The sequence below is a fragment of the Phycodurus eques genome, chromosome 15, assembly GCF_024500275.1.
Source record: "Phycodurus eques isolate BA_2022a chromosome 15, UOR_Pequ_1.1, whole genome shotgun sequence".
In the NCBI taxonomy this organism is placed as follows: Eukaryota; Metazoa; Chordata; class Actinopteri; order Syngnathiformes; family Syngnathidae; genus Phycodurus; species Phycodurus eques.
This window is the reverse complement of record NC_084539.1, coordinates 1,635,001-1,648,791: the sequence shown is the minus strand read 5'-3', so window position 1 is coordinate 1,648,791 and position 13,791 is coordinate 1,635,001. Positions and strand designations below refer to the sequence as shown.

The 13,791-nt window shown below is 43.9% G+C and overlaps 2 protein-coding genes across 3 annotated transcripts in view; one reads left to right on the top strand and one right to left on the bottom strand.

Moving 5' to 3' along the window:
• Positions 1–1,336: 1,336 nt before the first annotated feature.
• reep5 (receptor accessory protein 5) lies at positions 1,337–10,473 on the top strand. The gene is made up of 5 exons (XM_061697458.1): positions 1,337–1,546; positions 1,782–1,875; positions 7,757–7,895; positions 8,563–8,731; positions 10,237–10,473. The coding sequence occupies exons 1-5, from the start codon at positions 1,429–1,431 to the stop codon at positions 10,284–10,286; spliced, it is 570 nt and encodes a 189-aa protein (XP_061553442.1). The 5' UTR covers positions 1,337–1,428; the 3' UTR covers positions 10,287–10,473.
• Positions 10,474–11,020: 547 nt separating this feature from the next.
• The window catches only part of chd1 (chromodomain helicase DNA binding protein 1), a 64,407-nt gene continuing 61,636 nt past the window's right edge, over positions 11,021–13,791 (bottom strand). For both annotated transcript variants that reach the window (XM_061697455.1, XM_061697456.1), the window contains exon 36: positions 11,021–13,128. In XM_061697455.1, the coding sequence (XP_061553439.1) occupies positions 12,846–13,128 (283 nt within the window). In that variant the 3' untranslated portion in view covers positions 11,021–12,845. The remainder of the gene's footprint in view (positions 13,129–13,791) is intronic.

Below are 13,791 nucleotides of genomic sequence, written 5' to 3'. Positions count from 1 at the left end.
TGCGGTTAAAATCCCTCATGAGTACGTTCACTTAGTAGTACGTCGTTCCTTGCGCAAAATGAGTACGTTCGCTTCGTCGTACGTCGTGCCTTGCGCAAAATGTGTACGTTCGCTTAGTTGTACGTCGTTCCTTGCGCAAAAGACTCACTCATCGTACTAGTTAATCGCTCCTTAGGGGATCACTCTTCAGTTCCTCAGTACACCAGTTCACTGAACGAATCATTCAGTTCACTTAAGTCCCTCCCCCGCCTGCACGGCGCTGCCTGAGACTGGCTGCTCATTGGTCATTCGCCGAAGTGAGTGACAACGCTGGTGAATCGCAAATCCAATGGCAGTACGTTTAATGAAGTCCCGCCCCCGACTGCACGCTGGCTGCTCGATGGTCATTCGCCGAAGATTCAGAAGTGAGTGACAGAACGCTTCAACGGTTGCGTTTCCGCTCCCAGCCGACTCGCTCGCCTCACGGCGGCCAAGCTCAAAGAACGAATCATTTCATAAACTGATTCGGTTCAGTTCGTTCACTAAAAAGATTCGTTCTTCTGAACCAAACGTCCGCGAACGTAACAACACTGTTTTAATATAGAGAGTCATATACACGTCACCTCAACTAAGAATGGCGCGTGTGTCTCCAATGGACGCTCAGTCAACTTTTTGGTTTGTTTTTACAACCAGAGAGAATGGCCAGGATACCAGTTGTAAATGTATACCAACGAATCCTTACCGGAAATAGCTTAACACGTATCATCTTCTGGCTGTCCGTACTGTATTTAAGGAGCGACATCATGAGCGCAGGGCGTGGCCGCACAAAGCCATGTGAAGAATAAATAAATAAATAAAAAAAATCATACAATAATGCCCCGAATGTAGACTCGCAGGAACAATTCGTTAACGAAACGGTCGTTTTTTGTACCTTGAAAGTGCACCTGTGAAGCTCTAGGTCTAATATCAAAGCGCTATTTTTTTTATTCCACTGATATGATGTCTGGGGGTACCTGCAGCATATAGCCAAGCACATCGGTGCAATACAAGGTCGAGAATTGTTCCGGATCAGTTCCATCAAGTTAGCCGGTTTGTGAGAATAAAATATGATTGTGTCCGTCAAGCGTAAACCAGAAGATGGCACATGACGAATACATTGCTTGTATTGTTATATTTACTCGGCCACAATTTGATGCGCGGTTGCATTCAATTCGAACTTTCCAAAGAACAGCACCATTTACGTATGGTCAGTATGAAGTCACAAAAGAAATACTGTCCACTGAACAAATGGCAATCTTCTTATTTTGAAGAAACCCACCGGAAGTGCTTGTTAACGCCCTCCCTACCTTGACGCTTTGAAACTAACGGGAGTGTCCAGTTTCAGGAGTGTCGCAGTTTGCCATCGAGCAACTTCCGAATTCGTCCTCGTTCGGCAAGGCGAGAGCAACCATGGCGCAGGCACTCAAAGAAAGATTTGACAAGTTCCTCCACGAGAAGAACCTCGCGACTGACGTCCTCGCTAAAGTCGAAGCAAAGACCGGGGTGAGCAGGACGTATGTCGCTCTCGGTGAGTGTCGACGGAGGGATGAAAAAACAAACAACAACAAAAAAAAAAAGAGTCGGCGCGGTGGCGGTCTTGGCTGTTTTTACCTTTAGATAACGCCGAAGAGGAATACTGGCATATGTTGAAGGCATTCCTAAATAAAGATATTGAAAGTATACGGTGGATTATATGGTTTATTTTTTATTTTGATTTAATTGGATGAATAAAAATCCTCATGGTTATTTTTGTTTCGTCGCAGCTATCGTCGGCATCGTCGCCGTGTACTTGGTGATTGGCTACGGAGCCTCCTTGCTGTGTAACCTCATCGGCTTCCTTTACCCAGCCTACATCTCGTAAGTGGACCCGCCGGGGACAATATTGACAGGAGCACAATGCAAGCAAAGAGCAATGCTGAACTTGATTTTCGAATCGCGCGGTTGAATCTGAAGACATTTGGACAATAATCAATTGAATGCGGTTTGCTCTGTATCAAATATCACTTCTCAAATTGTGCAATTGCACCGAGCATTTTTTTTTGCAATACTGTGGATGGGTTTTGACAAGTAATAAACTGGTAATCAAACGGACATAACAGTATTTTTGGTGGCCGTTTTCTGCATGGTTAAGTGTCCGCTAATCAAGTTGAAGTTTGTATGTTGAACATAATTGTCTCATAAGAAATCATGTAAATTGGTTCAGCCTCGACACAAGTGCCTCACCTTCACGCAAACGGAAATGCGATCTCTTACGAGCTGTTTTTTTTTTTTTTAATTTTTAATTTTTTTTTTATTAAGTCAAGTCCGCAGCAAAATGCGCTTTCAGGACTAACGCAACCGAAAGCCACCCTTGTGCGTAAAGCATATCCAATATGAGGACTCTCAACAGGCGCTCGTCAAAATCAGACGGAGAAAAAGACGATTCTGTCGAATGATATTGGTGTCAGGGGCTCGAGAAAGGAAACCGCGCAAAACCGTTCGGAGGGCCCCCTTGTCCTCCTCCAGATCATCTTGTGATCATGATGTAATAAATGTTGTCGCGTCGTAAAGAGCTTGGATTTATTTGCGCAGGGAAAAGAAAACAACTGTTGGGCTGCCATCAGTGTAATAATGACTGAAAGCAGGTTATCTTCTCTAATGCAGTCCATGGGATTCCTGTGTTCAATGCAGCAAGTTATACTGGAATAGTATTATTTCTATTAAGTTATAAATTAGAAATGCCCAGATCCAATCACGTCATTTCCAGCTGATCGGTATCTGGTGGAAAAGGGGGGTCGTTTTCAAGGATATTTCCAAGTGGAACAGCAACAGCTGAGTCTTGCGTCGCACGATGCAACGTTTCGGGCTCGCGTGGAAAAGACGCAAGTCACAAAACTGCGTCCGCCCGAGTGCCGGGATTCCCCCAAAAAATGCTTGTTGCTTTATTATTATTATTTTTTTATATACATGAGCCAAAAAAAAGAAAAGAAAAGGAGAACACACATTACCTCGCATTACAGAGTGAGTTGACAAAGTGTAACAAAGAATAGAACATCATTGAATTTATTATTTTTTTTTTTTTCCAATCCTCTTTATCAACTCCTGGGCAGGGACTGTTAATAGTTTGGATTTTTATTGAAGGACATTCTTATTTTTTGGGTTGTTTAGTTGTTGGCCTTTGATAAAAGATCTACGTATCAAAAAGAGAGGCAGTTGGCGATAGATAAATAGAAGATAGAGAGACAGAAAGAGAGAGACAAATACCACTGATGTCTTTTATCTCAAATTTGATTTCTCGTGTTTATAATATAATACCATAGTTTGTTGTCATACGATAAACTTTAACGCTACATTTTTGCAGAGAAGGGAAACACGCACGTCGCAGTTCCATTTTCTGAGCCGTTTATCCTCACCAGGGTCGCGGGCGTGCGTGCCGGAGACCATCCCAGCTATCATCGGGCAAAAAAAGGTGGGGGGGGGACCAGAGGGTGTGTTCCAACTACAGGGGGATCACACCCCTCAGCCTCCCTGGTGAGGTCTATTCAGGGGTGCTGGAGAGGTTCGTCGGGTCCGTCGGGAAGTGGAATCTCAGATTCAGGAGGAGCAGTGTGGTTTTCGTCCTGGCCTGTGAACAGTGGATGAGCTCTACACCTTCGACAGGGTACTCGAGGGTGCGTGGGAGTTCTTCCAACCAGACTACATGTGTTTTGTGGGCTTGGAGAAGGCGTTCGACCGTGTCCCTCGGGGAGTCCTGTGGGGGGGTGCTTCGGGAGTAGGGGGTACCGAACCCCCTGATACGGGCTGTTCGGTCCCTGTACGACCGGTGTCAGAGTTAGCTCCGCATTGCTGGGAGTAAGTCGGACTCGTTTCCGGTGAGGGTTGGACTCCGCCAAGGCCGCCCTTTGTCACCGATTCTGTTCCTAACTTTTATGGACAGAATTTCTCGGCGCAGCCGAGGCGTAGAGGGGGTCCGGTTGGGTGGCCTCTGTATTGCATCTCTGCATTCTGCAGATGATGTGGTTCTGTTGGCTTCATCAAGCCGTGATCTCCAACTCTCACTGGAGCGGTTCGCAACAGAGTGTGAAGCGGCTGGGATGAGAATCAGCACCTCCAAATCTGAGACCATAGTCCTCAGTCGGACAAAGGTGGAGTGCCCTCTCCGGGTTGGAGATGAGATCCTGCCCCAAGTGGAAGAATTCAGGTATCTTGTTCACAAGTGAGGGAAGTATGGTCGCGATCCGACCTCGGATAAGCGGAAGAAAATGGATGGATGGATTCTTGGCAGTGCATATCAGAGCAGAAACCAAGCAATGAAGTCCAAGGAATTCTCAGCAGACCTCTAAGACCGGATTGTGTCAAGGCACAACTCTGGGGAAGGATACAAAAGAATGTCAGCAGCATTGAGGGTCCCGAAAAGCACCGTGGTATCGATTATTCCGAAATGGAAGAAGTTTAGAACCACCAGGACCCTTCCTAGATCTGGCAGTCCAACCAAGCTGAGTAGGAATAAGGGCCTTGGTCAGAGAGGTGAACAAGAAACCCTATGGTCACTAAGGCGGAGCATCAGTGTTTCCTTGCGGAGATAGGAGAACCATCCAGAAGGTCAACCGTTGCTAACGCACTCCACCAATAAGGCCTTTATGGTAGAGTGGCCAGACGGAAGGCACTTGTTGGAGTTTTGCAAAAGCCACCTTCAGGTTTCTCAGACCTGAAGAAACAAAATTCTCTGGTCTGATGAAACCAAAATGAAACTTTGTGGCCTGAATTGCAAGCGTCCTATCCGGAGAAGAAGAGGCACTGCTCATCACCTGGCTAACACCATCCCTACTGTGAAGGATGGTGGTGGCAGCATTTTGCTGTCGGGCGGTTTTTCTGCTGCGGGAACTGGCCGACGAGCCCGCATTGAGGGTAAGATGACAGCTGCCAAATATAGAGAAAGTTCTTCATAAAACTTGCTCTGGACCTCAGACGAGGGTGTCGATTCTCCTTCCAACACGACAATGACCCAAAGCACGCAGCCAAGATAACAAAGGAGTGGCTTCAGGAGCAGCCTGTGAATGTCCTTGGGGGACCAAGCCAGAATCCAATCGAACATCTCCGGAAAGACCGAAAAAACGGCTGCCCAGCGATGCTGCCCATCCAACCTGACGGACTTTGCGAGAAGATCTGCAGAGAAGAATGGAAAAAGAAAATGCCCCAAAACAGGTGTGGTCAGCTCGTGGAGACAAAACCGAGAAGACTTGAGGCTGTGATTGCTGCCAAAGGTGCAAAAGACAGAAATTGTCAAATTGGAGGATATGAAGTTGTTGGGGAAAGAGACATTTGACAATGAACGGGGGGAAACAAATAGTAATCGTAAAGGTTCATCATGAGAATAATATTTTGGTGTTTATTAGAGACGTTTATGAATAAACCGAGCCGTTCGCCAAGGCGACGAAGGTTCTGAGCGGTTCCAATAAGACGCGTTTATATACACTCCATCTGACACTTGCCGCCTCAGTTGTTAGTTTATAATCATGTCTCGGCACTCTTATTGATATTTTTAATACAATTAAGCCATGCAATACAATCATATATATATATATATATATATATATTGTTTTTTATGGTATCTGGTGTTCATTTAACATACAATACAACTGTTTAATAAGAGTTTCTTGCTTTCTAATGGTGTCTTTAAACACAAGGTGGTCATGGCATTCATCTCCCTCTTGGAGGCGCTCTCGGGCCATTAGGCAGTGGGCTGATAGAACGGTTGTAAAAAAAAATCCATTGGTCTTATTTGTGACGGACACCACGACAAGAATCATTCATAATATTAACGACTTACCAGCCCAATTCCAATGAAGTTGGGACGTTGTGTTAAACATCAATAAAAACAGAATACAATGATTTGCAAATGACGTTCAATCTATATTTATTTGAATACACGACAAAGACAAGATATTTAATGTTCAAACTGAGAAACTTGATTGTTTTTAGCAAATAATTATTAACTTGGAGTTTTATGCCTGCAACACGTTCCAAAAAAGCTGGGACAGGTGGTAAAAAAAAAAAAAAAAAAAAGACTGCGAAAGTTGAGGAATGCTCATCAAACACGTGTTTGGAACATCCCACAGGTGAACAGGCGGGTGCCATGCTTGGGTAGAAAAGGAGCTTGCCTGAATTGCTCAGTCATGCACAAGCAAAGATGGGGCGAGGTACACCTCTTTGTGAACAAGTGTGTGAGAAAATAGTCCAACAGTTTAAGGACAATGTTCCTCAGCGTACAATTGCAAGGAATTGAGGGATTTCATCATCAACGGTCCATCATATCATCAAAAGGTTCAGAGAATCTGGAGAAATCACTGCATGGAAGCGGCGAGGCCCAAAACCAACATTGAACGCCCGGGACCTTCGATCCCTCAGGCGGCACTGCATCAAAAACCGACATCAATGTGGAAAGGATATCACCAAAAGGGCTCAGGAACAGTTCAGAAAACCAATGTCAGTAAATACAGTTTGGCGCTACATCCATAAGTGCAACTTGAAACTCTACTATGCAAAGCAAAAGCCATTTATCAACAACACCCAGAAACGGCGCCGGCTTCTCTGGGCCCGAGCTCATCTTAAGATGGACAGATGCAAAGTGGAAAAGTGTTCTGTGGTCCGACGAGTCCACATTTCAAATTTTTGGGGAATTTGTGGACGTCGTGTCCTTCTGGCCAAAGAGGAAAAGAACCATCCGGACTGTTATGGATGCAAAGTTCAAAAGCCAGCATTTTTGATGGTATGGGGCTGTGTTAGTGCCAATGGCAAGGGTAACTTACACATCTGTGAAGGCACCATTCATGCTGAAAGGTACATACAGGTTTTGGAGAAACATATGCTGCCATCCAAGCAACGTTTTTTTTTCATGGACGCCCCTGCTTATTTCAGAAAGACAATACCAAACCACATTCTGCGCGTGTTACAACAGCGTGGCTTCGTCGTAAAAGAGGGCGGGTACTGGACTGGCCTGCCTGCAGTCCAGACCCGTCTCCCCTTGAAAACGCGTGGCGCATTATGAAGCGTAAAATACGACAACGGCGACCCCGGACCGTTGAACGGCTGAAGCTGGACATCGAGCGAGAATGGGAACGAATTCCACCTCCAAAGCGTCAACAATGAGCGTCCTCGGTTCCCAAACGTTTCTTGAATGTTGTTCAAAGAAAAGGGGATGCAACACCGTGGTCAACACGACCCCGTGCCAGCTTTTTGGGAACGTGTTGCAGCCATAAAAATCTAAGTTCATGATTATTTCCTAAAAACAATCAAGTTGATCAGTTTGAACATGAACTATCTTGTCTTTGTCGTGTATTCAATGAAATATAGGTTGAACATGATTTGCAAATCGTTGGGTTCGGTTTTTCTTGATGTTTAACACAAGGTCCCGACTTCATTGGAATTGGGGTTGTGCAACAACAATTTAAATACTTACAATGCTAATATTCCACAGCAGAAAAGCACATCTTAACACCCAGACACGTGCACATCCGCAAACTCTCCCGGTATTCAAAAGCTGAACATACTTACAGCTGAAGTGTAGGTTAGAATGGTGTCAATGTATAAATTACACAAGAAAATAATACAGCACAGTACTAAAATGTTATATAAATTGTATATGCGTTGTTGCAAAGCCTCGGATAGGGATACTGTCTCCTTTTCAGGGTTTTGCCAACGCTAAACATACGAATGACAAAACCTATCCGGCCCTCGTGTTTGTGTATCTTCTCTGCAGCATCAAGGCCATAGAAAGTGCAACCAAAGACGATGATACCAAATGGCTGACTTACTGGGTGGTGTACGGACTCTTCAGTGTGGCCGAGTTCTTTGCAGACATCTTCCTCTCCTGGTTCCCATTTTACTACATTGGAAAGGTAATCTGGCTGCCGTTTGTCGGTGGACCGTCTTGTCTCATGGGGTCCTCAGGTGTTCAGGGGCCCTGAAGTAAAAATGTCTTCCACATTTGACACACCGCAGAAAAGAATATAGTTAACAAGTATAATAATAAATCACCAAGTATGTAAAATGAGGCTCCAAAATCATGGGAAAAAGGGCCCATGCTGAAGACACGCCGTGCTCGACCTTTATCAATCAGAGTTACCACCGCAGTCATCTCTCTCTCTCTCTCTCTCTCTCTCTCTCGCTAGCTATAACCAGCATCACATGGCCGCCGCGTCAATGCGCCACATTCAACATGGCCGCCACACAGGCATGGGAGGCACGCGCCGTCTTTTGGAGTTGGATCGAGTCACATTGTATATCTCTGACCTGCAAATACGTCCGGCCCGTTCTTTGCTTGCGTTGGGCCACAGCGCCAGTAAACAAAATTTTACCTGCACGTTCCGGTATGTGGCTTTATTCCACGGAATTTTGGCGAAAAAGTTAGCCAGTCGAGTTCCAGCCACTTAATCGTTTTGGACGGTATCATTCTAAATGAACCAATATCGTCCTCGAATTGAATTGCCAACCACGAACCGTCGCGAGAACGAATCATTACGCCCCTCGTATGTGCACGTCACTTGTACTTGTTTTCTTTGCTAGTGTGCCTTCCTGGTCTGGTGCATGGCTCCAACTCCTTCTAACGGCTCGGTCCAGATTTACAATCGCATCATCCGCCCGTTTTTCCTCAAGAATGAAGCCAAGATTGATGACGCCGTCAAGAACATAAAGGATAAGGCATCAGAAGCCGCTGACAAGTTCAAAGATGAGGGTGAGTACATGGACAGATTTCAGGAGTGTCAAGTGCAAATAGAAACGTTGAACAACAATGATGAGTGATTTTAAGAGAAGTATTGTCTGAGAGGTAAAACCGGAAGGCAATGGTCATCATTGGTGATATTCTTTCACAATACGAGAAGACCTTTAAGACTTCAATCGCTCTTCTTTGAGTCAAATTTCATTCGTGTCACATTTAACTCATGTTTTAACCTTTGTACCAACCACCATTATTCTAAAACATTACATATGAATTTGACTCTATCATTATTCACGAGGCACCCGCGTTTCAGCGTTTCAAGCATAGTGAATGTAATTACTTAAACAGTTGTCGAGGGCCACGCCAAAATCTAATAACCTTCACGTTACATTCAGTATTGCTTTTAAGGAACGCTATTGTGCATTTTTTTCCCCCCACAATTGTAAAACTCCGGAGACCTGACGACAATGGCGCCGCGCATATTTGCAAATTCATTTTTGGCGGACAAACCCACACCGGGATTTCACCGGAATTACTTATCGGTGCTATTTTCTCACTTAATCACTCTTTTTTTATGAAAATAAATGAAGAAATAACATTTCATGGCAATTATAATGGCCGTCAAATATTTGTGGATTTTATGCTAAAATGCTAAAAAAACAAACAAACACCTGTTTGGAACATTCCCCAAAAGGCTCTGTTGTTGGAAATCACGGAGGCCGTGTCCTCGGGAGACCAAAGCAAAAAGAACCACCCGGATTGTTATTAGCGCAAAGTTCAAAAGCCAGCAAGTATGGTGGTGGTGTTAGTGCCCATGTTATGGGTAACTTGCACATCTTTGAAGACACCATTAAGGCTGAAAGGTACATGCAGGTTTTGGATCAACATATGCTGCCATCCAAGCAACCTCATTTTCAGGGACATGCCTGTTTTTTTCAGCAAGACAATACCCAGCCACATTCTGCATGTGTTATAACAGTGCGGCTTCGTTGTAAAAGTGTGCGAGTACTAGACTGGCCTGCCAACAACAAGACCTGTCTTTCTTTGATAAGGTGTGGCGTATAATGCAGCGCAAAATATGAAAACTGAGACCCCGGGCTGTTGAGCAACTGAAGTTGTACATCAAGCAAGAATGGGGAAAAACTTCCACCTGCAATCCTCCCACAATTAGTGTCCTTTTGGGCTTTGTACTTTTTAGCAAATGTTTTGGCAGTGTAAAACTCTGGCCAGGCATCCACAGCCTGTCACGTTCGGCCATACCGCCCCCCTGTGGTGGTGTCTCATGACTGTCCCGTTTTGTCCATGGCTGCGGTTTCTATTTGAAAATCGTGCAAAAAAAGCCTTATCTTTATTTAGCGTCTTGAAAAGATTTTTTTTTTTCTTTGCCAATTGAGTTTTACAGTTTGTAGGCTATGTTAATGGTGGACAACCGTTTTAAAATGTTCATCTTGGTCACGTTGTTGTTTTTTTTTTATATCACGAAAACGTGTGTTTGTGTGTGCGCGCGCTCTCCCCCACAGCCAAAAGAGCAACAGCGAACATCATGTTTGAGGAGAAGAAGAGCACCTAATCAGGACCGCCAACACATGGTCGCCTCTGCAGCTGTTCCAACAAAAATAATGTTGCCTTGTTGTATTTAATGGATTATGTCTGAAATGTAATGTCAAAGCCATTTCCCTGGTCAGTTTACTTGTTTGACAGGTGACCGTACATTGGCCCTGATCCACTGAATGAACCGAATAAACATCTAACTGGAATGCTTGAGTGTTTTCTGCCATAACAGGACCACTTGACCAATATCATATCCACAATCGTTATATGAGAGCTGTGGCTAATATTTTGGGTTTTGCATGAGAGACACTTTCGCTTGCTCCTCTTGATGTGCTTTCACGACCGGGACGAAAACCATATTGCACCTCTTGGATTTGAGGCTGTACTCTCCTTTGAGTATTTGGCTATTAGCATATTTATCATTGCACTTATTCAATAGGCTACTTATTAATCTTGTTAAGTGGTGGGGGAAAAAAAAAAAAAAAAAAAAGAATTTTCCGTTCAGTTTTTAAAACATTTTTATTACAATTATCAAAAATGTAAAACACCTTTTTCTCATTTTAGGTCAAATTAAGACGACGTTTTAATTAAGCTTCACTTGTAGACGCTTCTCGTCCAGAACAGAAATCTTTGTTACTTTGTTTTTAAAAGTCCTTTTCTGCTTCGACCTTCAAGAGTCTCTGTCTCAATATTGATTGCCGTTGAAGACAGTCTTCCGTGACCAGTCCTATTCCGAATAAAGGTTTTGAATGGTTTTAATGCCAAGAATGACCTTTCCACAGACACCGTTGTGGCTGGCAAGGGCCACGCCGCAGTTACCTTCGGCGGACGCAGGCCGAGGAGATCGCCGTTTGGTCTCACAAAGTCAAATAATTGTATTTGGAGCTGAATGTGATAAAGAACAAAACTTGCAGCAAGGGAACTATTGGCATCTGTAGGGGGAAGAAAAAAATTACACAATCAACTGTTGTGCCACATTTTTCTATTGTTGCTAAGTCGCGAGCCACTTTTACAGAAATGAGTAACTATAAAGAACATGTATATTCAAATATAATATTTTTGAACACAACTGCAAGTGCAAAAATGACCAAATCTCACCACTGATCTCTTCTCTTTGGGGAAATGCAACCTCACGAGTTTTTCTTTTTAGGAAATGTCACAAAGAAAGCAAAAAGCAAACTACCTATGCGCGACCCACCTTCAGAATCACTGGCAACCTGTTTTCTCTCCTATGCCCCTTTCATTGACGCATTATACTGTTGTAGTACTGTAGTTGTACCAATAGATGGTGGTGTTTCTACGTGCTAGCTGCTTGTAGTGAGTGACTTGCGCAATTTGAGGTGGAGGACAAAAACAGTGGCAACAGTGCGAAGTGATGAGAGCCGACTGTTGGCAATAAATTGATATCCAATTCCACAGTATTGTATGGTTTGAGATAGACTCCATTGACAAACATTAAGCACTGGTCAAGAGAGTACAGTGATTGATTTTAATGGCTTCATAAACAACTATATAAAAACAGTTCATAAAAATCCATGCACTCTCAGTGTAACTTGATTCTTGAAATATAGAGAGAGGTTATGTACAAGTGTGAACCATAACAGTGACTTCATTCAGTTGGGTGGTTCACCGCAAATATACTTGGCTGCATAGAACATTGACATTATTATTGCCTACATAAAAAATAAAAGAATTAACAGTTGTGGGAAGTATCTAAGCAGGTCTTTTTTGACTGATTTCAACAGAGACGCACGAGAAACAAAACTCAGCAAGAACTTTCCCTTTACCAAAAGTTACATTCTGAAAGCATTTTCATGAAAGAACTATAATACAGAAACTCACTTGCAGAACAAAAAAGCCTGAGTTTATAAGAAAAAGTAAAATTTTAATCAATCCAAAAAGCCTGAGGAAAGAGACCACCGATTTACTATATTTTACACAAATTTACAACAACATTACGGAAGGGGAGAAATTGCTCAAAAGGTAGAAAGCAAATGCAGTTGTTTTTTTTGTTGTTGTTTTTTTTTATTTTTTTTTTTATTTTTTTTTTTTTACAGCTAAAATCTGTTCTTAAATAATTCTCACACAAACAAATGAGAAATTATGTAAATGAGGTACACATCAGGCGGCGAGTCTGAACCCAGACTGGACTTTAACATCAGCTAGTAACATGACAGCTGACTGTTCAACTGACTTAATTAAATAAGGTAGATAATCACGTGGAACATGATCAAGACAGACAGACAGACAGACATGAACAAGAGTCAAAACACAGGATCCAGTGTCATGGGTTGGTGGGAGTACGAGGCAGCACTCAGGGTCTATTCTGTCCAGAGGTTAAAAAAGAATCTTTATAAAAATAACAAAAAGTGTGCTGCGAGCAGCATTTAACTCTTAAATACAAAAATATGCTATGATTTCTCTCTTTTTTTTTTTTCTTCCCCCCTTGATGCCTGGTTTGAGGCGCTGCTTAGCGTTCATCTCCAGTCATGGCACAGTGCTTTTTACAGCTTCCCTGTAAGGCATGGGCTGTGTTAGCGAGTTTGTGGCCGCTACTAGCAGGCCCGGGCAGCTCCTGTTATGTCTTACGGCTGGTCCAGATCTGCTCCGGTGTGCTCTTGTGGTCGGAGGAATAGTCAAAAGGAGAGCAGTGACCCAGCGGAGAGCGGGAGTCGTAAGGTGAGCGCTGGTCTCGGGGGGAGCGGGGCCCGCTGGCTGAGGCCCTCTGCTCCGTCTGCCAGTCCGAGTGGTACCGGTAAGACGAACGCTGGTCTGAGTGAGAGAGATCCTTCAGGTCCAGCCGGTGGTCTCTACTGGAGCGCAAATCCTCCAGCTTCCTTTGCTTCGGATCGCTGTAATGTCTGCACCACAAATAGAAATTTGTCTGAGTGGGAGGAAGCAAGGGAGATTGATGGTACAGTTGACCCTCGTTTATCACGGCGGTTACAGTGCAGAAAAACTCACAAATGTTTTGGAACAAAGTTTCATGGACTGCTGAGACCAAGATTAACCTCTACCAAAGTGACGGAAAGGCCAAAGTATGGAGAAAGAAAGGATCCGTTTGTGATCCAAAACACACGAGCTCATCTGTGAAGCATGGTGGAGGTAATGTCACGGCTTGGGCTTGCATGGCTGCTTCTGGAGCGGGGTCACGAGTCTTTATTGAGCACGTCACCCATGACGGTAGCAGCAGTATGAATTCTGAAGTCGACGAAACCATTCCGTCTGGCAATTTGCAGAAAAATGCATCCGAACTAACCGGGAGAAGCTTCATCGTGCAACACGGCAATGTCCCAAAACAAAAAAGTGGAAGGTTTTAGACTGGCCAAGTCGATCAACCCAATAGAGCATGCATTTCACCTCCTGAAGAGGAGACTGAAGGGAGAACTGGAAGAGGGTGCAGTAAAGGCCTGGAAAAGCATTTCAAATGAAGAATGCAAGTCTGGTCAAGTCAATGGGTCGCTGGCTTGATGCAGGGTTATGCATCAAGGGTTAAGGGTTATGCCAACAAATATTAAACGTGA